The following is a 27,938-nucleotide window of genomic DNA, read 5'->3' as shown; positions in this document are numbered from 1 at the left end:
GACTGGAAGCATATAGGGTGGGATTTTTTTGGCAAAAAAGCCTGCATGCACCTAGAGGGTCGTTTATTTATCCCTAATGCCATTCCAGCATCTATGATTATATTAGTGGAAAGAACATACACATGGGGGAGTGGCAATTTGGCATCTCCAATTCACCTAACCTGCATGTTTTTGGCCAGTACTGTAGGAAGATACCGGGGATACCCCAAGTAACTTAGAGGGTGTTGCAGCGAAATACCAATGAAATGACAAAAGTGACACTTAGAGGGTTTTGCAACTGAACGTTTTATATAATAGCTGTTTTCATTGAAAATCTTACCTTCTAGAACGCCTTTCAAGTAGTATGTGCATATTGAAACCTAGTAGCACACAAAAAACTAGCATTTATTATTAACGTCAAACTTGGTACAATGTATCTTGACATGCCACACTTACATGTATGGCCTGTACATCACAAACATCTATCAAAGAACTTTTAAACACTTCATATTGTCATATTGACTGCTGTTATGATACATTTTTGGTGCTTTTTTGAAACTTAACAGCTCGAACAATACAAACTATACAATGTGATACATTTCTTTATTTCTCCATGCTAGAAAGTCAGACGGCCTATTGTTTATGCTTAAAATAACCCAAGGTATTCCTATAAGAATACAGCATTTCTGAAATGCACAAACCTCAGATATAAAAAGTACAATTTTGCATCCCAGCACTTTTTCCCCCAAAGCTTTAACCTCCTGACTGAGCTACTGAAAGGATTTAAGCTGCTCACTGCCGCGCTGTCAGTCAAGTGCTTAAACTCAGAATAAGGCTCTGAGCCCACCACCCATCACTGCCATCATCATACTACCGTATCGATCCGGCTCTAACGCTGTCACAATGCGGCTCTAATCCACTGTGATACTGACCGCTGAGCTCCAGATTACCGGCGACACGTCTTTTCATTACTTCAATTACCTTTCTTTCCAGAACGTCTCTTGGTTAATTGATTCAAGAGCGATTGCCTGCTTTCTATTACAAAATCTTAAGCACTCAGGTATAATCTTGTGGCGGAAAACTAATACAAGGCAAATCCTTGATACCGCTGTTTATCTTGGCTGAAATTAGAAAGTCCCGGAGGCGGCGCTTCGGAAACGTTATCCCGCAGACTGAACCGTGATCAGTTAAGGGAAAATGCGGAGTTAGATGCAGGAGTCAGGCTCGCTGCCGGCGGGCTTAGAGTTTGAGATTTTCTCTGTCTCTCTGATAAAGCGGATGGTTATCAGTGGGTGTGCGTGTGATTGGCAGAGAGGGTGATGAGAGGATGATAAACGGGTGTCAGTGTGAAAGGAGGCCCTAGGGGTTGACAGCGGGGAGTCGACGGCACAATGGCACGGCAGATAAGAGCGAACGGATGAGTCTGTGGTCCCTGAGATTGAGCAGAGAGACAGATGAGAAGACAGACAGAAAGAGAGATGAAGAAGTACATATGGACGAAAAGTGCAGTGGCAGATGATGAAGGGGTGGAAGACTAACACAGGTGCATAAAGACCAAATGCGAATATAGAAAATAACAGTTGGAAGAAATGTTAAAAGTGATGATAAAACAGGAAAATGAAAGGATAGATGGATAGACCTACATTAAAAACAGTACATTTATTATTTGCATTTATTTCGAGCTGAAGTGTTTGCATCCTATATTAAATATATTAATAATATGCACACTGTATACATACATATGCAGTTTACAGTATATACAGTGCTGTGCAAAATTCTTATGCTGAGTTTAAATCGCGTCTACCGCGTGTGGTTTGCCGCTTGAACAATTTGGATGCATTCGCGCGTGTGGAGCGGAGTAGAAATAGCAAGCATTTGACGCGCGTCAGAGGCAAACACCGCTGTTGCCACGAGTGCCAAGTGCTATGCGGTTGTCTGTTATCAAGATGACTGACGTTGATTGTGCATTTATCGAGAGAGTTACCAGTTTGTATATGGTAATCAACTATAGGGGGAAAATAAACGACGCAGGTCGATAAACGTCACGTGATTCAAAAGTGAAGTGTGTATTACAAGGTACCAGGTTGCCCAATGTCCTCACTGACACTCTTCCAAGCGAGGTCCTTTTTATTCCTGTCTCCTCTATAGAAATAAGAACTTGTGTCATACAGCTCCGGGTGACTGCTTACAGACAATATCAACGCTTTGGTTGAATGAGTGACTCCGGGCGGGGCTGCCACCACAGCAGCAAGCAGGCTCCTGATTGGTTAACGCGGCGTGAAATTCCGCCAATTTTCAAATTTTTCAACTCGGGCGCCAGCCGCAAATTCGCGTGAAGCGCAAAATGCACAAAAAAAGCACTATTCGCGCGTACCGCGCACAACAATCAATTCGCGCAAGCTTCCTGTCTTCCGCGCCAAACGCCTCTACCGCGCTGCGGGACCTCCTGACACGCGTCTTCACATTAACTTAACATTGAAATCACTCGTGCTTCACGCCTCTACCGCGGTTGGTGTAAACGCAGCATTAGGCCACCATTAGATTTGTTTGTTTTTGCAATGGTATAATGAAGATATATAATCATTTCTCAGTATTACCAGCAAAATAAAAATATAAGCTAAAGTGGCAGGAGTTTAGTGTGAGATCACAGTGCAAAGAAGACCTTGCAAACTCTCTTAAACCTAAATGAAATGAAACCCTAATTTGTAATTCTAATCTAATGACTTCAGTCTCCTAAAAGAGTTCAAGATGTGTTTAGTGCCAAGTGAGTTCACACAAAATACTAACTGATGCCTGAGGAAGACATTTTGATGTGAAATTTGTTGAGTTTTTACATTTTGTTTACATATTTTCTGTATAAATAAAAGGAAAAATAAATATGTATGGTCATTAAAACTTTGCTAAAACAACATAGCTAGTGGTGATCAAGGATTTTTGTACCCTACTGTGTAAACAGTACAGTATTTACAGTATATGAAGAGGCTGGTATCATATTGGAGCCAACATTTTTGATAGCATTTCAACCCTAAACACATGAAGTGTAGCCTTACGATTTAGGCTCAAGTCCAATTCTATTTGATACCCCTACCCTTGCCCCTTGAAACAGAGTGGAAAGGCTAAGGGTTAAAAAATATTCCCCTAAGAAATGGGACACCACTACAACACCATCATACATCATCACACGTCCTACATCAAAGTAGATGAATTGTTTATCATGCTCATCTGTAGTCATAGGTTTAGAGGGTTAAAGAGACAATAAGTAGGATTTATCCCCATCTAGTGGTGAAATTGTATTTTGCATTCAAACGAATAATGCTCTCTAGCGCCTCGCTTTTCCAAATGCGTGTTGCAAATGCGTTTTAGCTGGTTCATGTGTTCTGAATGAAAACGCGTTGTGGAAACGCGTTGGTAGGCTAGTGCCTTTTGTCCCTCTCTGCTTTTATAGTTTATCAGTATGGCGGAACGACATGGAAGCCTCCTTGGACTTATCTGTTCAATGTAAGTAAAGAGAAGAAATTCTAAGCTTACAAAGAAAAGTCAGATGACTGGCAGAGGTCATTTCACACCAACGAGGACATATTTATGAATAAAGACATTGATTTTGACTAATAAAATACTTAAAACCCTACTTACTATCCCTTTAAAGCATAAAAAGTGCTTTTTCACCAAACCACACACCCCTCTTTTGGCGCTTCCGCCATCTATTCACGTTCCGGTTTCCCTTGTCTGTTGGTAATCGAAGTAGTGGACTGGCAACTGAAGCACGGGAGTTTTCCCTGGTGTGCCGCCTCCTGAAATCGATGAGATCGGGGGAAACAGGATTTGATCAGACCGGGGGAAACGGTGGCGCAATCAGACTGGGGGAACTTCAACGAGATCGCGTCTGGGGGAACTGAGACTGATGATTTTCCGGAGGTGGCACCCCAGGGAAAAAAACTACCTGCTTCAGATGGCCAGTCCACTTACAGGTACTTTATTATATTTAAAGGGACATTCCACTTTTTTGAAAATATGCTAATTTTCCAGCTCTCCTAGAGTTAAACATTTGATTCTTACTGTTTTGGAATTCATTCAGCTGATTTCTGGGTCTGGCGCAAGCACTTTTAGCATAGCTTAGCATAATCCATTCAATCTGATTAGACCATTAGCATCACGCAAAAAAATAACCAGAGTTTGGATATTTTTCCTATTTAAAACTTGACTCTTACATCGTGTACTAAGACCGACGGAAAATTAAAAGCTGCGATTTTCAAGGCATATATGGCTAAGAACTATACTTTCAAACTGGTGTAATAATCAGTGACTTTGCTGATATAACATGGCTGCAGCAGGCGTAGTGATATTACGCACTGCCCGAAAATAGTCCCCTTGGTTACTTTCAATGGCAGGGGACTATTTTCAGGCAGTGCGTAATATCACTATGCCTGCTACAGCCATGTTACATCAGCAATGTCCTTGATTATTACGCCAGAATGAGAGTATAGTCCTAACCACCTCTGCCTAGAAAATCGCAACTTTTAATTTTCTGTTCGTCTTAGTACACGATTTAACTCCAGAAGAGTCAAGTTTTAAATAGGAAAAATGTCCAAATGCTTTGTTTTTTTAGGCGCGATGCTAATGGTCTAATCGGATTCAATGGATTGTGCTGGGCTTTGCTAGAAGTGCTAGCGCCAGACCTGGAGATCAGCTGAATGGATTCCAAAATCGTAAGAATCAAATGTTTAACTCGAGGGGAGCTGGAAAATTAGCATATTTTCAAAAAAGTGGAATGTCCGTTTAAAACAATATGTTAGAAAACTAGCAATTTTTGCACACATTTCTTTATATTACATGACCGTAAATATGAACACGAGATTGAATGAAACAAAAAAACTTTAATATAGACTTTAATAGAGCCCAACATTTAATACTTAACTCAACACTTAACAGTTTTTTTCAATGAAGTTTCAAAGGACTATAAATGATCCCAAACGAGGCATAAGGGTCTTTTCGAGTGAAACGATTGTCATTTTTGACAAGAAAAATAAAAAATATGCACTTTTAAACCACAAATTCTCGTCTAGATCCGGTCGTGATGCGCCAGTGTGACCCCACGCAATACGTCATGACGTCAAGAAGTCACAGAAGACGAACGCGAAACTGCGCCCCTTTGTTTACAAGTGTGTTGAAAGAGGACCGTTCCTACGTTGTTGTATGTCAACTGATACTAATTAATGTCTTTGTGTCAGTTTATTGTTTACAACGATCCACAAATTTGCGTTTTATATATGTAACAAGTGACCTCCCTACGTCACTACGCATTTACGTTAGGTCGCGCTGGACCGGACCTAGACGAAAAGTTGTGGTTTAAAAGAGCATATTTTTTATTTTTATTGTCAAAAATGAAAATCGTTTCGCTAGATAAGACCCTTATGCCTCGTTTGGGATCGTTTATAGTCCTTTGAAACTCCGTTGAAAAAAACTGTTACGTGTTGAGTTAGGTGTTGGTGTCCATTAAAGTCCACTAAAATGAGAAAAATCCTGCAATGTTTTCCTCAAAAAACATAATTTCTTCTCGACTGAACAATGAAAGACATCAACATTTTGGATGACATGGTGGTGAGTAAATTATCTGGATTTTTCTTTTAAGAAAATTGAATATTCCTTTAATTATTATTTAATTATTATACTTATTATAATACATTTCTTACCCCTTCATTTGAAGTGAGGTTCAGAAAAATCTTCATTTGAAGGGCTATCTGGCCCTACTAGAGAATTGAGACATCCCTAGTCCTTCACGTGTACACACCAAACAGAAGGTTATAGGGAAAGTGTAGAGGTAGAAATGGGATTGGGCCTTGGACTCATCCACACTCCGAGTCAAGTGTATATTTGTATCCCTTTCAAACCACATGCTTTATCAGCACTCTACCATCTGTACGGGTAACTACATAGTATTTCCCTCCAATATTACTGCTAAAATTAACAGACTAATCACACATTTTATATTTCAGACTAACAACTTTATAAATATTATTCAAGCTGTTTGCTTAAGTGACCCACAAATGAATAAAAGCATATACAGCTATGAAATGACAGAGTACATGATGGCCAAGCAAAAATCTACAGAGCACTCCAGTTACACATTTCTGCAACCAATACATGTTAGCAAAGTGCTGTCCATGACTTTCAATTTCTATATTCGAAGCGTAAATGATAATTCATTTCCCCCTCTCAATTTCAAGGATCATTTGCGGGGAGCAGAAAGCATACAGCATTCCTCACAGTGATGCTGAAGAGACTTTTATGCTCTGTGGTTATAGCTGGTTGCTATGGTGAGTCAGAGGAGTGAGGCAATGAGGATGTGACCCAGACGACCATCCATGCTATCTGTGCTTATGGGAATTTTGGCAACACTTTATAATAAGGTCGCTACACATTAAAACATAACTGGGCCAAATTTGGGCCAAACTTGGAACAATGTCCCACTTACGACAATCCTAGATAAAGTCTTGATTGTCATGATTGGTGTATTGATTATCTTTAATCTGTATATTTCTGTGGTGTGTCATACGAGTGATTGAATCTGTTGAAGGCGCTCCGATCGCAAATCGTAAATGTTCAACATGGAACAGGAATGGGACATGATAGCTATATAAGAGGGAAAAATGTTCATGGGATATCGATTTGAATTTAAATTATGTAGCTCTAAAAGACAAAAATATAGTTTACAAGTTGCACTGACTACTTTTGGTATTTTATGAGTTATGAGTCGATCATTTGCATTGTATTGGAAAGATCAGTCAGGACAACTCATTCTGTATTCTGCAGTAGACAGAAAGTCATACGGGTTCAAAACAACATGAGGGTGAGGAAAAGCTGACAGGATGTGCATTTTTGGGTGCACTCTCCCTTAACTATAATGATTTTTTCGGTGTCATACATCAGTTTAATGTAGCAAAGTATTGCGCCCATGCCGGTTGATATGATCCACTCGGGGGACAAATGTAAAAATAAATATATACAGATAATAAAATACATTTGGTTTGGTAAATAGCTTGAAGACCTTTGTGCACCCCGCAATGCAATGCACACTACAGTGATGCAATCTGAAGAAGTGTGTGTGTTTCTGGTCTATGGGAGCAGAGAGTGTATCAAAAGTATAGATGAGTTTTATTGAAGGCCGGGTGGGTGGGTGTGTACCCGCTCTCTAACGTTCAGCTGCGCTCTGGGATTCAGAGAAGGCTGAGGAGAGACTCTCTAATCCCAGATTGGCTCATTAGTCAGCTCTTGCCTTGATTAATGCATGTGTTTGTTTGTGTCTTCCCCTCTGCTTTCCCAAACTGCTTAATGAATAATCATTTTATATGCAGATGCCACAAAGCCTTGATCTTCTCAATGAGGACAAGGAAAATTGGGATGTTAGATGATAGGAAATATGACCTGATATATGATATAAAGTATATATATCATCTCATATGTGACCCTGGACCACAAACCAGTTTAAAGTCGCACTGGTATATTTGTAGCAATAGTTAACAATACATTGTATTGGTCAAAATTATAGATTTTTCTGCCGAAAATCATTAGGATATCAAGCAAAGATCGTGTTCCATTAAGATGTTTTGAAAATGTCATGCCATACATAATATCAAAACTTTATTTTTGTAAGTGGATGCAGTTGCTAAGGACTTAATTGGACAACTTTAAAGGAAATTTTCTCAATATTTAGATTTTTTTGCAAATTCCAGATTTCAAAATTCCAAATCGTTGCATCTCGGCCAATATCCTATTCGAGCAAACCATACATTAATGGAAAGCTTATTTATTCAACTTTGATGCATACGTCTCAATAAAAAGTTTTGTGGTCCAGGGTCACATTTATGGTATGTATATTAAATAAGATCCTGGCTCGTCCTAGCCTCGTAATGGCACTGAATAGTGGCTGCGTGTTGGAAGGCCATCCATTATTTACATTCTACATTTATGCATTTGGCAGATGCTTTTATCCAAAGCGACTCAAGCCATACATTTTATTCGTATCCTTTGTGCTGCTAACGTAATGCTCTACCAACTGAGCTACAGGAACACATCATCAGAAAAAAAATCTATGCGAGGAATCCTAGTTACTGTGTGTCACAAGACTTGCAAAACCAATGAGGAGCATGCCGCGTGCTGCCATTTTAAATCATACACAACTTACAGTTTTGTTTCCATCTTAATGCGACTGATAAATCATATATTATGAAACAAGCAGTTCTTGTCCTTCATTCTGATTGGATGAAACGCGTTCTAAGCAGTGATAAAATATCCTGGTAACCCCACGGTTCAGACCGCATTACATAGCTTAAGTATCACTGTTGCTGCGTACTGATTTATGAAAATAAACACCACAGTCTTTAAACATATTTAAAATTTTTCAACAATTGCGCAATTAATCCAGATAAATGTCAATAAACATTGTTGCGTTATCTCGTCAATAAAGAGAAAGCACTTCCCTGAGTTTTTATGGCAATTCATAGCTCCACTATAATCCACTAGGTGGTGCTCTTACGCAACTTATAAAACACTAAAGCATCCACTCAACAGTAAAAACTCAGTGTAAGTTTTGATCATCGCTCTGAATCTGATCTCTGACAAATTCTTGAATTTTATATTTTTATGTTTCTTTTTATTTATTTAAAGAAATGTATAAATTAGATTAATGTTAATTTATCACATTTTCATTGTGTCTTTGCTGCATCCGTGTTACTTGGGAACTGCGCTCTGTTGCAGCCACACTTGATTCTGAGGAACTACTTTGTTTGGCGGAAGAGTAATATTTGTACTAAAATATTTTTTTATTTTACTTATTTGCTCTTTTTTATTTTATGAAACCCTGCTAAGTATAAGAAGTACCCGTTTTATAAAAGCAATAAGCCCCGCGAAGCAGTGGTGTTACAGTGCATTTTACAACAGATAAGGGGTGTTGTTAGGCACGACGTAAAGCTTGTTAAAAGGAAGGGGGTCCCATTATAAAATGCAATGTAAACCACTGCTTCTTGGGGCTTATTGCTTTATTAAACTCACCAAAGTAATATGGATATCTTTTCTGAACATGGATGGGCTTCAAACATGCAGCTGCTATTTAGTGCCATTACAAGGTTAGAAAGGAAATATTTAATATACCTCTAAATGGGTTTTGCTGAAGAAATATTAAGCATAAGAAATTGGCAAATTTTCATTTGTAGGTGAACTATTCCTTTAAAACATTATAGCATGGAATGCAAAATGTGACACCGACAGTTTACCTGAGATTAATATGGTCAGAGTTGTTGCAGTCGGACACCTCGCCAGAATAGCCCATGTCAGTTTGAATGTGCATTCCCTATAAACAGAACAAATGCAAAGAACAGTGAGAAACTGCTGTAGATATCACAACCGAGTATTCTTACTAACCCAGATTTTACATCAGATAACCCAGCACACTGCCAAAAAAGTGTATCGAACAAACGGAGCCCAAATATTGGGCAGACGTTGTCAACATACAGAATACCAAATAGAAAAACAGATAATTTTACAACAGTAAAAATGTGTCAGGTTAGTAAAATTGACAGTTTGAATTAACTTTAACTGTGGGTTCACACCAGCCACATTTGAGACATAAAATTTGTGTCTACAGCGTCTAGTTTGCCGCTTAAGCATTTAGAATTTTCTCGCGTGAAAGCCATGCATGAAATTCTAGTCATCGAGACATTCACGCGAAATTCGCGTCATGGGAGGGGCTTCTGGGACGTTCTGCGACGCTTCCTGTAATCACGTTACTACTAGAGCAAGCTCCTGATTGGTTAACGCGGCGCGTCTTTCCAACAAAGTTCAAATTTTTTTTGAACATTTGCTAGACGTGCGAATGAGGCAGAATCGCATTAAACCCCTCATTCGCGCAGCAAGACCTTCAGACGCATGTCAACGCGTCTTCACATTGACTTAACTTTGAAATCACTCGCGCTTGACGCCTCTACCGCGGCTGGTGTAAAGACATAACTGTTTTTATGAGAATACATGCCAAGTTTTTCGAGATAAGTTTGAGAGATTCTGTGTCTGTGTGCTTTTTGTGTGCTTATGAGTGTGTGTCCATTTGAGTATGTGTGTGCGTCTGTGCGCACAGAAAACAGCTCACTTTAACATCTTCTTGTGCTCAAGTTGTTTAAAATGGCTTAAATTTTAACATTAGCAAGGTTTAGAAACGCTTGCAAATGATAAAACTTTCTGTTTAAATGTTATTTATTTCTAAATGATGCGTATGTTAGTGATTATTATTTAAAGATTATTATAATTTATGTGTGATTCATTTTGTGTCTGTTCTGACTGGTTGGGCCAGCCGTCAATCTGAGTGGACCAGTGCCATCCTGGCCCTTATGTAGCCTCGCCACTGGTGTCAATGTTATAATTAGAAAATATTCTGATGAGTGTCACATGGCAAAAATGTACAGCTATAATATTTAGTTTTTAGTGAACATTTTGTTTATAGCTACATTTCAGCAGAGACATTGAATGGGTTTTTATGAACATGCTGACCGGGCCCCCTCACAAAGTTGCTTAGGGACCCCAGAAGTCTAGGATCCATGTCGATTTTTCAGTGCATGGAAGACTGTGGATCACATCCAAACGTGTCCCTTGTGAGTACTTGGACCTGAATACAGCCCGAATGTGCCAAATACATGCATTACAGCGCCCCCTAATGTATGGTTCAGATTCTTCATTTTGAATTCTGACTTTCATCATTTGTAATGTTTCTAGTTACATCTTTAGTGATTTTAAAATGGTTGTCTTGTCCAAAGAAATACAAATTCATGAAATTAAGGCATTTCAATTACTGACTAATTACCTTTTCATGGCCAGTAAAGTAAACATAGTGAACCTAAACATAAGAGCCTGACACAAAATGCTCATTTACAAGAAAACATGTCAGACTCTAGAGGGTGTTGCATCTGAACTCTTCAATTGTTCATGCCCTCTAAAACTGACTAAAACAACAATACCTAAGACCAAAGGAAAAAATACAAGTTACGGTCAAATAAATACCCTTTAACATAAATGCAAATGTTAGCTAATGACGAGTAAAACAAAAATCTTCAACAAGAAAGAGCCACATAACACAATGCTATTGCCAGCTAGTTGCGAGACTCAAGGGAGGCATTTTCCCCGACAGAAGTGGGTTTTGATTCGGCATTAAAAGACTATTAAAGTGGATGTGCTAGAACTGATGAATTTCTGTCAAGAAAATCACAAAATTTATCTTGTGTCTGGATTTGAGAATGATCATTAGTCATCTAGGTGCTTTTACCAGCGCGCGAGTGTGTATTCATATCACACGACAGTAATTACAAATATGTAGCGCATGTGTGTGTAAACGGGGTTTGCAGCGGGATAATGACTTGCACAAGGCATATTAATGCGTGTGTCCAATAAAATGGCGTAATTAATTGCATGCGACATATTAGGCTTCACATAGATGGGTATTTTCATCCAGAAGACATTATTTAACCAATGTTGTGGGAAGCATAGTTGATTCTGCCATAAATGAAAACAAACCACGTGTATCCGGAGTATGTGCAAAAACATGCTTTTAATTGAACCGTGAGGTGTGTAGTGACCACAGTAGTAATGTATAGCATGTTGTTAAGGCTGGGGGAGGTAGGGTTGCCGTCCACCGGGAGGGTCAGTCACACAGACGTATGGAAAAAGAGAAATGCATCATGCTGCCCTTCAAGCTGTGACAGAAAGCGTGGCAGGGGTCAGCGCGGGCAGAAAACCCTAATGTACTTGCCTGTAACCTTTGACCCCATTAGCACCTGTCAATCAAATCCCTGCTGCTCAAAGCTGTCCTTTAAAAAGGCAAAAGTGTGATATAAGGAACGAGGTCAGGGGGATTGAAAGAAGAAAAGGTCTTGATGTTTAATATACCATATGGTAGGCCTATTATGGATCAGTTTTTTAGCGCAATGCAAAATAACACAGCATATACAGCAGGTGTGAAGCAAACATTTTACTTTAAAAGTGAAGTAAACTGAATTTTCCATCAGGTTTCCCAGCATCTGCAATTGCTCAAACTGATAGCCTCAACCCAAATTCTTCCCCTACAAGATGCTGGCTCCCAATTAGAAACCAACTGTGATGCTAACATGTTTAGCATGATGCTAGCATAGTTACTAGGGTGTTTCACATAGATGCTCGGCGTTGCTGTTGGTGATGCTAAGGTGTATTAGCTGAGGACATCCAGTTGGTAATGTAGGTGTTGTTAGACTCTATAAACCGCTTGCTAGGCGATGCTGAGGTGTTTTAGCAAGTTACTAGGGTGTTTTTATCTGGTTGCTAGGCGTTGTTATGCTGCGTACACGCCAAACGCGAAGCATCTTGTTCCTCACTCTAGATTACTTGCAGGATATAACTTTGTGTCATGCTAATTTTTGCTGGAGTTGAATATTTTTTGAATACTTGCATGAAGACACGTTTGAGGCAAATAGTGCGTGTTTTTGCAACAATTGCGCTGCCCAAATTGCATCATTTGCATCGCCCTGTTCAAGTTCGTAACTATTCGCGTCTTTAAATTGACTTTGTATGTAATCTACTCGTGCAAATCGTTTAATTCGCATTTGGTGTGTACACCCCATAAAGCTGCATTCAGACAAGCAGCGACTAGCAGTTCATTTTATTATAAGTTTGGCGACTTTCGTCAACTGCGCTGCCCAATTTGCGTCATTCGCATCACCCTGTGCGAGTTCGTGACTATTCAAGTCTTTCAATTGACTTTGTATGTAATCTACTCGTGCAAATCATTGAATTCGCATTTGGTGTGTACGCCCCATTAAGCTGTATTCAGACTAGCAGCAACTAGCAGTAGCAGAGCGACGCGATCTCGTTCATTTTAATGTAAGTTTGGCGACTTTTGTCAACAACTGCGCTGCCCAATTTGCGTCATTCGCATCGCCCTGTGCGAGTTCGTGACTATTTAAGTCTTTGAATTGACTTTGTATGTAATCTACTCGCGCAAATCGTTTAATTCGCATTTGGTGTGTACGCCCCATTAAGCTGCATTCAGACTAGCAGCGACTAGCAGTAGCAGAGCGACGCGATCTCGTTCATTTTAATGTAAGCTTGACAACTTTCGGCGACACAAGCCACAGTGACCATTGGCGACTGGATGGGGCGTGTCCAGTCGCAAGAGAAAGTTGAGAAATGTTTAACTTTATGAGCGACTTTTGGGAGCGGCTACCAATGAGAATGAAGCAGTGGAGTTCACATCATCCGTCTCTCGTCAGGTACTGGAGTGAACGTTACTCATTTGTTTCTGACAATCAAATTTAGAAACCCACCCTTTTGAAAGAGAAGAGTGACACACAGCGACAAAGTCACTTATATTGTACATGTACCATAAGGATTCATAAGCTGCTTGTTAGGTGTTGCTAAGTTGGTTTAGCCAGTTTTATCTGGTTGCTAGGCGTTGGTAGGATCTATAAGGTGCTTGCTAGGTGTGGCTAAAGTGTTTAACTGAGTAAAGTATAAGAGAATTTCAATATTTGCCTGAATTATTCCTTTAACTATTCATTGAGAAAGCTGCAATTGTTATTATTAGTGCTCTAGTAATTTAACTGGGTCATGGGTATGATTCCCAGGGAAACACAAACTAACATAATGTATACCTTGAATGCACTGTAAGCCACTTTGAATCAAATGCTTAGAATAAATGTAAATTTAGTAACACGCGCCCTCCTGTCAGAACGCCCACCTTCACAGACGAAGCGAAGCAAACAATTAACCGAACATTGACAACTGATGGCTTGTTCCCTTGTTAATACAAACAAAGAACATCTTTTTAATGGGCACGCACAAGGCAACATAAATGCCCACTTAAAAAAATAAATAAAAAATGAAAACAAGAATGAGCCTGTGATTTATTCTCCTCTCATTTTTAATGATTAGTTTGTATCGCTTAAGTCACGGTTTGATGCTGCTGCTAATTAAAAAACAAAAGCATTAATCTAGCATCTGACTGATGATCTGATGAACATGTCAGTTGTTTTATTCACCCATGATGCCTGATCTCCTCACGTTGACCCTGTCTAATAAATGACATGGTCGGGGGCCACTGTAATGGAACAGAGAGATCTCGGGAGCCGTGATAGAGCCGAAGGAGAAAGCAAACACTCTCAAGGGCATGATGGGATATGTACCACATACTGAGAGAGTTATGAAAGTTTGCTTGTGTATTTACGTACTATAGGTGCGTTCATCTTTTTATCCTGGGAAAACATCACACACCCTTGTTTACTAAATGAAGACATCTGCTCCCATATCACCTTCAAGCTAATGATGTTATCAGGCTCTTTGAAAAGTTCAATCTTTATGTTCAATGCAGTACCGCTGGGGTTTTAGTAAATGAAGTGGACTCCAAAATCATTTTCATAAAAAATAGAGATGCACCGATTGCATTTTCTTGACCGATTCAGATCTCCAATTTTTCTGTAGGTTTGACCTGCTGACTCCGATTTTCTTTCTAAGAACTATAATTGGCAACATATAGGCTGCAAACAAAAACCCAATTTTCTTTAATTAAAAACTTTATTTTTATCATAAAAGAAATTATGAAGCATTGCACTTTCACCCAAACTGCATTAAATTACAGGATTTTCTTTCATTTAAACAGATCTCAAAATAAAGTGCTCTCAAACTCCGTCAGGCTCACTGACATTATGTTATGAGACTTAGATTTTATTCTAAATATGTACAAATTTAATTTCATGTCTTTAAGTTTATAAACAGAATTAAAGTGCAGTTTTTGAAAACTGCGCATGTGCTTAGCCTACGAGCTTTAAGACCCTGGGGAATCCCTGGGATGAGTGACGTAGAAGGAAACTTGCGAAGTAATATCTTGAAATTAAACAACAGAGAACTAAAACCTGACAACAAAAGCAGTCTTTAGATGCAATGTACATTATTTACAGCAATAATCTGACATTAAATCGATCTGAACAGATTAATTAGTACTCCATCCTCTTGTTCAGGAAACGCACCCCTGAGCAGAGTCCTGCAAAAGGACGGGTAAACATATGAAATAATATCAACGCGTCATTGCGGATATGGGGCAGGATTCAATTGGTATATGCGGACTGCACGGGTGGTTCATGTCACGGTCTTCACGTAAAACCGATCACCGCTGTGACGTTCTTGCTTGCGCAACTGGCAACAAAAAGACCAGCTCGGAATCTGAATTTCATGAGACTGACCGACTGGTTACCGGTCTGGCCGATTAGCATAAATCGACCAATTCGATTGGTGCATCTCTATAAAAACATTAAGTTACACTTTAAAAAATTCAGCCAAAGTGCAAAATAACTTAAATGTGCCATTTTTTTTAATTGGTATTTTTTGGTTGTTTATTCAGGATTCAGTAAATATTGCAGAACAGTATTTGAGGAGTTCAGATGCAAAACCCTGCGTCTGACTTGTTTTCTTGTAAATGAGCATTTATTATCAGGCTTTTATGTTTAGGTTCAGTAATTTCACTTTAATGGCAATGAAAAGGTTATTGGTAAGTAATTGAAATACTTTGTTGCATAAGTTTTATATATCATTTATTGTTTGGAAATGTTTCAGTTGTAGCTCTCTTTGTCCTCTTTTTTGGTATTTTAATTGCTTCATCTTTTAAAAGTCGCCTATGAACAAGTGTTGCGAATTAGCACTTGTGCTAAAACACTTAACAATGCGTCTGGTTTGTCCAATGTAATTGCTATGTCCATATCAAATAAATTGTTATTCACTCCTATTAGAGCTTGACAACATAAATCACTGCAAAAATCTGCTTTTTTGCATGAAAAAAAGAGTAGATTTTGTGCTTCTCATAAATTAAACAAATAATTAAATATACATACATGGTCAGCATATGCAAATATATAGGTTATATAAAATATTTTTTTCTGTCTGCTTCTGTCTGAAATCAGCATGTATTTTTTCCAGAAATTAGTCAGTGCACAACATTGACACTGGGAGCGGCGTGGCTGATATCGTAGATGGTCGGACATAGCAAGTGGGCAGGGTTTTGTGAAAGGTCAATTGACACTGCAGGTGAACCACAAGCAAACACGTTGAAAACCTCTGTTAACAACAATACAAGCAGTACCTCACAGGAAACTTAGTGTTATTTACCATCAAACACACTTTAACAACACACAAACACACACACACACAAAGCCCCAAAAGCCCCGACAGGAAGAGAGACACCACGGCACCAACAAGTGATACATTTAAAGTAACTTGTGTTGGTGACTATTAAACCCAGAGGAGTTCAGTGTATGAAAAAATACTCCCATAGCAATTACCAACATGAGATTGTCCCTGAGGAAGACCATGCTAATGATAGAAAGAGACAAATAATCCTGCATGTGACAGACATCATCATCACAACACTCACACTCTGGTAAAATTAATATATATAAATATATCAGAGGCCACATCGGTATCAACCGCTGTCAGCATTGACCATATTATAATTTGGCTCTTTAGAATACTTAATTCTGATTGGTCAATGTATGCTTTTGTATACTAACCACTAACTGTATGTACTGTATAATTGGCTGTATTCCCAGGTGACCAGTTTCCACCGCAGCTCTGCTACCTTTATGTGGAAGGGCTATGCAAATAAATGTGAATTGAACCGAATGTGATTTTTTTATGCTGACTGTACATTATCCTTATGCCCTATTAAAAGTAAAAGTTGGATTAACTTATAAAATTACTTAAATGGCACCTATTATGGCCTTTTTACAAGATGACCAGAATGTGTTTGTAAAGTTTCAGCTCAAAATACCCCACAGATCAGCATGTCCAAAATGCCCCTATGGGTGGGAGGAAAAACGCACTGTTTTAATGTCAGTACCTTTAACTCTTTCACCGTCATTGACGGGTTATCTCGTCAATTAAGAGAAAACGCGTCCCTGCCAATGACGAGTATTTCCGCTTATAAAACCTGGAAGTATTCGTTGTAGTGGTGTTTTTGAAGAAACCTACCCCTCCAAATCATCTGTGCTGCCGCTTTTGACATGGTCAATCACTGCATCCTCCTGTCGACCTTCATGGCTATGGGTGTCTCTGACACAGCGCTTCTATGGTTCAAGTTGTACCTCTCAGGTAGGTCATTTCGGGTATCCTGGAGGGGTGACGTCTCCGAACCTCAACGTCTCAATACCGGGGTGCTTCAAGGCTCTGTGCTTGGACCGCTGCTCTTTTCGATATACATGACATCCCTGGGCTCTGTCATTCGAAAACATGGCTTTTCCTACCACTGCTATGTGGACAGTCTCAGGGAACTACACTAACCTTTTCCACTGGTGGCACTTGCGCTACCAACTTTTTCAGTTACTGGCGCAAAATATGATTTGGTCGCACATAATTTTTTCAAGTTATATTAAGGCGCTCTGGATAATAATTAACAATAATGAAACTGTATTGCTTACAGATATGCTTTTTATTTTACTTGCCATCTTTTAAACCACATGGCTTCTTGTTTTCTTAAACGTTGCAGTGTTTCACACAGATCTGAAATTTACTTGTGGTGGTAGCCGGTGAAAAGGGCAATCATTACCCACTGACAAATAATGGTCTACTATACATGTGACGAAGAACTAATAATGTGTGACACAACACAATACTTTGATTTATTGAAAATTAATATTAATTTCACATTATATTTCATTAAATCTAACCACCCAAACTTTCTTTGCCATTAACAAAGCTGACACTGTTTGTCAAAGCACCACGAAAACACTTACTGTTTTTGCACTGATATATGAAGCAATTAGACCCCTTTTATCAAACTCAATATAATACAATACTATGTATAGTATAATAATAGACAGCGCAGGTCTATAGATTATAAATGTGACTGATGTTATGACTGATGTTATAATGGTAATAATTTCTATTAGATAGGCACTTTTACTGCTTCTGCTCTATCTTTCTATTTCTCTCTTGACGATTTAAAAAGCTTAATCCACTCATTATTTCAGATTTAAAAGTCTACTTGCTGTCCCGATGACAGACTTTACATTGCTTTGCTCATTCAGTGCAATGGGCTTGACATTAGCACTGCTTTTTTGCTACAATCTCTGTGCAAACTTAATATGGATATGGTTTTAGAAAAGATATAGTTTATTAATAATAAGATTATTAAAAAAATGTGAGAAAGAAAATCTAGCTCGTGGTCGTAACAAGAACCATCGGCATAGAAACCGGAGGCACGCTGAAACTGCACTCGAGCTTTAGCGCGGTAGCCGTTTTCCGATCGACTCGGGTTATAAACACAATATTAATCTGACTTGGGACCCAAAGTAATTAAACTAGGACCTAACCGGACCCGACAGACCATTTAAAATATAAACCCGGAACCATACGGGTCCCGCGTCCTCAGTGAAGAAAGACCTCTGCTCAAGTTCAGAAACATGGAAGACACTTGCTCATTGAGAAACAGAGAGCACGCGAACGCACATTCATAGGGAGAGACACGACGTGCTTTCACGCAAAATGAAGCCAATGTGTTGAAGGCTCAGAGCACGTTATGAAACGTATTCTTAAAATCCACATTTCTGTTTTAATAAATGCTCATAGTAAATCATAGCATATTGTCTAAAACATTAGGTAGCACATTTGCGACCCATTAAAAATTAGGGTCGCAACGGCAGTTTAAAAGGTCGCATATGCGACCATTTTGGTCGCAGTGTAGTTCCCTGCAGTCTGGGAAAATAGTATCTAGTGGATGGAGTGCAACTCGCTGAGAGAGGAAACTATGGTAATACAGGACTGTAAGTGGGCGGGGCTTTATCAGTGTGACCTCACATTGTTCAAGCACTGTCAACACACATTATGTCCAAACACCTTGTAAAAGTGGATTTTGCATAATAGGTCCCTTTAATAAAGCTTAAATATTTTAAGTATTACCAATTGAAGTAATTTTTCTAAGTAGATCCAACTTTACCTTTTTACAGTGTATGTGTAACGTTGCGTGTGTAGGAAGGACACAAAACAGATGTATAACAGTGTGCTAAATGATGTTGTAGTTAATAACATATATTATTGTCCAAATTTTGAATATTGATGCATTCCTAAAATGTTTAATTACTAACAATTCATGTTAAAACTGTTACTCACCATATTTTACACAGTAGATACTAGTTAAAAAGAATGAATGCAAAAATGTGGCTTTCTGGCTGAATTAATGTACCGGAAATCTTACCGTGATTAAACCCTCATTAGTTAAAGATGACCACCTCAATGCTGAAATAAGACAGCAATAATTACACCCCAAAAAACGTCCAAACTAATTACATCTCAAAATCACTTAAAATAATGGCTTGTAAAAGCCCACAAAAGAATCCATGTGAAATTCTGGATCACTCACACCCACCAAATTGGCTTTTAAGATCATTTAAAGTGGGTTAGTTCAGCACTTCTTTTGTCTTTGGAGAGGAAAGAGTATTTTTCTTTAAAGTTTAAAATATCAGCCTGTGCTCCTCAGTGGGAGGCGAGGGCAAACCCCACGGCCGTTTCGCTCTCTTTTCCAACCACTTACTTCTGCTGGAAAGGGCAAGTGACAATCTGAGCAATTACACAGGCCTATTACCTCAATCAGGTATAGAGTGGTGTGGACTCTCTTTGTCTGTCTTTCTCGCTCTTTCTGGTGGGTTTGCAGTCTGGAAGGGCGCAACTCTGAGTGCATTAGTGAGCTCTAACCCTGTCATTTCTCAGACACACTCGCTTATTACTGACACGCTGGCATGTGACTGCAGCCAGGAGGAAGAACACGCAGAGCAGGTGCATCTGCCAGGGACGAAGACAGAAGTGGAGACGCGTGAGAGACCATGAAGAAGAATGCTAGGTCAAGGAGATAGAATAACCTGATTCAGAACCCAGTGAGCTAGCGTCAAGTGTCACACACCTTTCAGAGTGAGAAAGCTTTGATTTCACTTTGATTTAACGAATTTAGGAATCGTCTTTAGGAAACCAAAATGTTGTTTTTTTTAAATATTTGTTAAAGAGGTCAGTTTAGTCACTAGACCCATAAACAAGCACAGACCGGTAGTTTACTTCAGGCCAGGCATGTAATCTGGCAATGTGTGTGCGTCCGATGAAACTGTGCGCCTATATCCAATCAAATACCAAGTGAAAAAATCTACTTTGAAAAATCTACTTATTTCAAGGTGCAATGTGGGACTTTAGGAAGATTTCTTGACAGAAATGCAATATAATATACATAACAATATAATCAGTGATGTATAAAGACCTTATATAAAGAACTGTACAGTTTACAGCCTTTTTTATCTACAGTGCCTACATTCTCACATTGAAGTCAATGCCATGTTTCTACTGTAGCCCTTAAAGGTGCAGTGTGTAATTTTTAGAAGGATCTCTTGACGGAAATGCAAAATAATATACAAAACTAAATTATCAGGGGTGTATAAAGACCTTTCATAATGAACCGTTATGTGTTTATTACCTTAAAATGAAATGTTTTTATCTACATACACAGAGGGTCCCTTACATGGAAGTCGCCGTTTTGTGACGCCATGTTTCTAAAGAAGCCTTTAACGGACAAACTTTTTTTTGCTAGGTTGTCTCCAACGATGACATGTTTGAGTGGCGGCTATCGTAGCTTCTCTATGTGTTTCAAAAGCAAGAGATGAGCAGTGGACTGAGCTGCTGGTTGCAATTCACAACCTCACCACTAGATGCCGCTAAAATTTACACACTGCACCTTTAAAGGGGTGGTTCAATGGTATTTCAAGCATTCTGATTTATTAACACAGTTATAGAGTTGTTTACTCATGCTAAATGTAGGCAAAGTGTCAAAAAAGCAGTTGGGCGTGTTACAGAGTATTTCTGTGCCGAATGCACTTCGTCAAAGTTCGTACAAGTTTCGGAAAGTTTTTTTTCGATTATAGGTCCAGCTGACGTTTAAGGGGTTTCTATCTGTATCACTTCTTTATATGGGCACTTCACCCGGAAAACCCCGCCCACCCGTCATCAGCGGGAGATGCTAGAACTTTCAAACATTATATTATGCAACACAGCTTTGTTTAATTTCAAAACTCAGCAATGGCACGAAAGAAGAAGTGTGTTTTTGGATGTTAGGAGAAGAAAGCCAGCCTTATGAAAACAATGGATATAGTTCATTATCTGGGGTAGCAGCGGATAGTTGCATGCGGTAAGTAAGACTTCTGTCTTTTATGTTGGAAATAGGCGCGTGCATCATATATAAATGACACGAACATGTAGTGAATCATAAGTTAAACAGTGTTGTATAGTGTTGCATGACTCGTACTCGCTCCTCCTGTGATAGTAACTCCTCCTTCTTCATTGTTTCATACGTTATCGGAAAGATTCGGTAAAGCTAATCTTTCTTTTATAAATCTGATTAAACTAAAGACTCTTCGGAGATATAAAGGATGTTATATTACTCTATAGGTACTCCAGATTAACATCAGAAATGCAGAAACAGCATGTGTTACGTGAGCTTTAACCGGCTACCATAACTTCTCTATGTGTTTCGAAATTGAGGGTGTGGGCCGAGCTCTTGGTTGCACCGCTACATGGCACTAAAACTCACATTGGACCTTTAACCATAATGAATGATGTAATTATTAAAATGCAATATATAATACTTTACAGAAGGCAGCCCATAATGATAGCAACAATAATGTCATGAGTTTCATACCCAAAGAAAGCATGTGCCAATAAAAACTGTACAGTAGCTTGAATATACACTCCAAGAGGCTTCAGAAAAAGCATCTGCCGAATACATGAATGCAAATTAGAACATCTTGTTGTTACCATAGCAATATGCTAAACTTAAACTCTATTAAAATCAGTATCTAAGTCAAAGTCATGTGTCTTGTGTGAGGAGCACTGATAGCTGCCCACAGTATTTACAGCAATCCAAATGTTACATTAGATGGCTGATGCCCAAAAAGGAAGTAAGTAGCAATGATGCTTTCTACATTTTGAAACTCTAGCATTTTGCATCTCTAGCATGGCTTATCTGGATGTCTTTTTGTCTCTTATAAAGCATCCACTGGATGTGATCTCTTAACACTCACAGAGTTTAGAGACTCCTTCAACACACACCCCACAGTCCTCTTAACTGCACATGTTGCTGTCAACAGTCTATTTGGACTCAAGTATCACAGAAATTAGGATTTTTTCTCTTACTCTTATTCATCCAGGAGCTGTCAGATTTATCAATGTGGTGTGGCCTAATGAAATGAACACAATGGCCATATAATATTGGTTCATTTGGTTTGCGTCACATCGGGAATAATGTCTCAGAAGCTTATTGCTGAATTAAATTTATGCACATCCCTATTAACCGAATACAATGACTAACTTAACATGACAATACCCACTGGGTCTTATGATAAAAAGCTTCTTATTGAGATTAGACAGATTAGAAGGAACAATAGCTAATTTAAATATAGTCAATTATGTCTACATTATTAACCATAAGACAGACAGACAAGCAGGCAGACGGACAGATTCCATCTTTCTGAACCTTATGCTCTAAAAATGCTGGGTTGTTTTAAACCACGGTTGGGTAAAATATAGACAACACCAAACTGTTGTTAAAATAATTTAGAAAATGCCTATGTATGACCAAACCATGGGTTCAAACAACCAAGTATTGGGGAATTCAAACCCAATGAATAGGTTTGTCAATATTTTGGTGAAAACAACATTTCCCATCATTCCACTTTCCTCTATAACTTCATTAACTCTTTCCCTGCCATTGACGAGAATTTCCGGTTTTCCGCAATATGGCTACTATCCACTTCCGCAATTTATACAACCCGGAAGTAACGCCTCAAGTGAAAGAGAAAGAACTCTGTGTATGTTTTAAAGATCGCTCTGCATCTGATCTCTATCAAAAGTCCTTCACAAAAATTTAATTACCTCGGCTTTTTGCTAAAAAATTTGATGTTTTTGAAGAAACCTACCCATATTTGAGAGGGAATGATAAGAGAATGAAGATAGGATAAACCTTTTTTTTTTTTTTTGAAAGCAGAGGCTCTGTTTTTCATTTGATATACTGTATGTTTATATATTTAAGGAGAACATTTTCTGGAAGGCTTTAAACTTTTGTAAAAATCATAAAGGCTGGTGCTGGCTGGCAACTTTTTTTAAAAAAACGCTGGCGGGGAAAAAGTTAACAGAAAACATTTGCATAAAAAACATGTTCCCAATACATTTTTATGTTAATCTGCATTACCGCGATTACCCAATTTATGTAAAACTGAAGCCAAAGAACGAAGTCTAATAATAACCGAGTGCTCGTATTGCATTAAGAGTAAATGGGAAACCAATTGTAACATTATAGAAGTATGGTTTTATTAACTTTTACCTCGCGCCAAAACAATAACAACACAAAAGACACTAAATATGAATAAGAAAACAAGTAATAGTTTCATCATGACACCAAATACTGCTGATTTGATCTAATTTTTGACCATCAGGCCAACATGAGAGACAGGGAATCCCTGTCAGAGATGTAGCCCAGAGAGGGCGGTGGTCAGCTGGGCGAGTGAACACTGACGTCCGCTCATGCTTTGGTTCTCATACGTACCGAATCTCACTAAGCAAACGTTCAAACAGGCGCTATCTTTACTAATCAACTGTAGATTTAAATATAATACATATATATTCTCGACTGAACTAATCTTAAAACTACACTTTGTGACCAAGAAATTGTAATATTTAAAAACGGTGAATCCGTCCATTGAGTTAATATGAGATTCAAAGCAGCCGAAAGTGTTACCTGTCATTCTGGCCGCCCTCAAATCCTTGGCGGAAGTAGTAGTTCTCAAACAAAGAGGCTTTTAAAATTACTCTGTTGTTGTTTTCTAGTTTTCGTTTTTCAAACGTGTGCCGTCGAACTTTGAAGCAATATCGCTCTCGGAGTCGTGTGATATAGCTCTATATCATCACGGCTGTGATTAGGCCAGAGGCACGAGGCCGTAGGCCGAGAGCTATATCATACTCCTACTCGAGCGATATTGCTTAAGTATATACACCTTAGCTTGAGGGTTAGTAAATATAGTGGCAGTTTCCCGGACAGGGATTCGACTTGTCCTAGACTCAAATAAATATATGGGCTGTCCAAACTGAAAACAACGTGCACTGAAATACCTTAAAAACATCAGTGCCCTTTGTTTGTCCTCAAACTGCACACCAGTAATGTTTTTTTAGTAAAGCATGTTTGTTAAAAAAAATTATATTTCCTAATTAAACTAAGGCCTAGTCCTGGTTTAAGCTAATCTCTGTCCAGGAAACCATCCCATGGTGTTGTTAATTTTAATCTGCAGTAAACTGTTCCTTTAACCCAGGTGGCTGAAGCCAGCTCACATGGTAATGTTAAAAAAAGAACAGAGGAGCATCCCTGTAATGGTCTCCTTCCATGTTTCAAAGCCATTTCTTTTCTGACTTCTTTGTTTAGGTTTTTCTGTCAAACACAAACACGTCTATCTCTCCTCCAGCTGTACATAAGCCTTCTTCATTGAAAAGTGCCAGTTTAATTACACCCAATGGGCTGAAGGAGAGATAGAGAGCAAGAGAGAGTGAGAAATTGATGTTAATTGGGGGTTTGTGAATGAGTGGTTGTTGGATTAGACGCAGAGCCATTCTAATTTGAGATCATGTATCCTTTCTGAGTGTCATTTTATAGCAGCATGAGAGAGCCGAGAGTGTGTGAGAGTTCACACTGCAGACAGAGTTTGAGAAAATCACAGACTGCTATAATCAGACAGAGGACATGGGGATGATATCACAAGGTGCTGAACAAGGACTCTGTCTAATAAATGTATACAGACACGCTCATCCTCAACCCCGTGAACCACAAATTTATACAGGGCTGGGTGGTGTTACGGTATATACTGCAGTATGGTTATAATTGGATATCCAGTATTAGACATTTTAACAGAGACCAATCAAGGTTGATTTAAGATCTATTGTGCATCAACTATCTTTTTTATTTAGCAAACTTTGCAATAAATCATATTTTTGTTTTTACAACTTTACAAGTAAACATTCAAATGCACATTTTCTTTTTTTTTTCAAAAAGAACTACTGTATACTATAATTTATAAATTACTTATACTAGCAAATAAGACTCCCCGACATTGACCTACGTGAACAGTGCATTGTGCATGTGTTTGCGCTCAAGTAAGCATTTGTCATGCCTCATATAGATATCCAAAGAAACCGGAGTTGGGGTCAGAATGTCACCTGCTGTCCATGACTACCGCTGCAGTGACATCACACATTAAATTACACGGCTGAGATTAACCTGAAACTAATACAGCCATAATTCCCCATGTAAGTTTAAGGTAGTGAAAGCAGAGTCGAGATGTGAAGGGTTGGACATTGTCGGTCACGCGGCATTATTGGCATTCCAGACCAGAATGAGAAAGCTGAACCTTCACCAAATCTCCTACTGGATACAGGTGGGGAAACAGTAAATTAATATAGTGAGCTGATGTGTTTCAATATGAAACGTGTTGGAGCCATGGCCTAGCTAGGTTATACATTTATTCATAGCACACATGCAATTTCAGATTTGTTCAATGGCTGGCATTTCAAAAACCCATTCTTACCAAATATGACATCATTTCAGTTTCAATTTTTTCTATACGATAAATAAAAGTGACAAAAACAATTTATAGCAACAAACAAGTTTTACATTTATTTCACACTTTAGTTTAATAGTAAACTGATCGAAACTATAGACTTGGGAGTCATGTTATGATTAAAGATTCAAAACAAATTTATAATTTATTATTATTATGCATATTTATTATTTGCTTTAAAGAATTACATCATCTGGAGGAAGGGCTCTGTACAGACTCACCTGTTCTTTGCGACAGTCACTGCCTATTGTTTGTGCATGTGCAGTATCTGAAAGGTCTGGCTTTAGCAAACCTTGGCGGTGCAGTGACGCAACTTCCTTAAAAAGACTTTGTTTGCGGGCATCAGGGAGCCAATATCAATATGAGGGACTCTCATGTGGGATATCTGTATTTTTTACAGACATTTAAGCATAAAAATGTACACTTAAAGGGATATTCACCCAAAATTTGAATATCCCTTTATTCACTCTTATGTTTATACAAACTCGTAATGTTTTTTGATGAACACAAAGGAAGATATTTTAAGGAATGTTTGTGACCAAACTGATCAGAGGCCCCATTGACTTCAATAGTATTCATTTTTCCTACTATGGATGTCAATGGGGCTTCTGGTGTTTTTGGTTACAAACTCTTCTTAAAATAACTTCTTTGTATTCATTATAAAGAAATGTATTTATACAATTTTACAAATGTATACAGGTTTGTAACAACATGAGGGTAAATGATGATTGAAGGTTCATTTTTGGTTGAACTATGCCTTTAAGCAGATTAAAAAGATTTTGAATATACAGTAATGAGGAACATTTCAGTCTATTTATTCAAAACTTTTGTCCAGTAGTGTACATGTCAGGGGTGCAACACGTCCTGAAAATGAAGCCAAAACATTCTGATCTCCCCCTAGTGGCTGGCTGCAGTATAGGTCAAAAAGTAGGGCTGTGCAAAAATATCGATACAGCTAACTATCGTGATTAATTTTCCTCGATATTTCAATCTCTACTGTCGGTATTTTTAAAACCATCAAACCCCTCTGTGTGCGTCAAACGACCTCCTCTGCCGCTGCTGTAGTTGTCACCGTCTAGTTGTCTGTCATACACGGCCATTCGGCCAATGTCTCAAAAGATAGCGGGAATGAGAAAATGGCAGAAAAATTTTAAAAGCCTGCAGCTTTCAAAGCCGACGTGTGGAAGCACTCAAAAAAAAGTTTGGCTTAAAAAAAGTAAAAAAAAATCAGCCCTTTTTATACATTTTTAATTAAAAAAGAAAAAGTGTTGCAATGTATCACAACATGCAACGTATTGTATCGTATTGTGATATGCATCGTATCATGAGGCCCTTGCCAATACCCAGCCCTAGAAGTGAGCCAAACGTAAAAATCTAATAAAATTTCAAATATTTTTTGGTTGGCTTCTGTTATTTTCGTTATTTCTTATCATGTCAATGTACTTTTAAGTTTATTTTTAGTTGGCAATAAGATGTTATGAAAAAGGGGTGTAACAACTTGATTTATGTGTTTGTGATGGAGTTAAACGGGAAAATTGGTGGGGGCCTTGATCAGTGTTGGGGGTAACGCATTACAAGTAACGTGCATTACGTAATATTATTACATTCCTTAAGTAACAAGTAAAGTAACGCATTACTTTATAAATGTACATATTAATATTTGAGTTACTTTTTTAAAAAAGTAATGCGAGTTACTTTTCAGTTTAATTAATTTGATGTAAAAAACAATGTACTGCATTAAACTGAAAGAGTAGCCTACAGCAAGGCCTGAAAGAGATCAAGCCTCAGCCAAGTAAGAAAAAGTAATGCAAAAGCAACTTAAAAGTAACGTAAGCATTACGTTCCATGAAAACTTTTTTGAGAAGTAATCTAATATTGTAATGCATTACTTTAAAAGTAACTTTTCCCAACACTGGCCTTGATACCACAGCTCCACCTCACGATCACTACTGCGCAGACTTTGACTGCTAATGATGTCATCGGCACAAGACGTCAGTGGCCATTTTTGAGATATTTTAGCTTAACTTTTTTTACCATGGAAGTCTATGGAGACGCGTTTTCCATATTTCTTACAGTCTATTGTACATAGGGCTGCTCGATTATGGGAAAAATCATAATCCCGATTGTTTTGATAAAAATCTTAATCTCGATTATTTAACACGATTACTTAAATGACTGTAAAAACATGCATTTATACATGGGCTTGACATTAACTTTTTTGCTCACCAGCCAAAGTGGCTAGTTGTTTTCCAAAGTTACTAGCCACTCAGCATT

At 38.4% G+C, this 27,938-nt stretch overlaps 1 protein-coding gene across 3 annotated transcripts in view; it reads right to left on the bottom strand.

The window, feature by feature from the left end:
- Positions 1-27,938, bottom strand: part of pard3bb (par-3 family cell polarity regulator beta b) — a 441,444-nt gene that overhangs the window by 262,466 nt on the left and 151,040 nt on the right. For all 3 annotated transcript variants that reach the window (XM_055215428.2, XM_055215427.2, XM_055215429.2), the window contains exon 6: positions 9,249-9,325. In XM_055215428.2, coding sequence (XP_055071403.2) covers positions 9,249-9,325 — 77 coding nt within the window. The remainder of the gene's footprint in view (positions 1-9,248; positions 9,326-27,938) is intronic.

This window comes from Misgurnus anguillicaudatus, chromosome 17, assembly GCF_027580225.2.
Source record: "Misgurnus anguillicaudatus chromosome 17, ASM2758022v2, whole genome shotgun sequence".
In the NCBI taxonomy this organism is placed as follows: Eukaryota; Metazoa; Chordata; class Actinopteri; order Cypriniformes; family Cobitidae; genus Misgurnus; species Misgurnus anguillicaudatus.
Note: the sequence above shows the minus strand (reverse complement) of the source record. Positions and strands in the feature narration are given on the sequence as shown.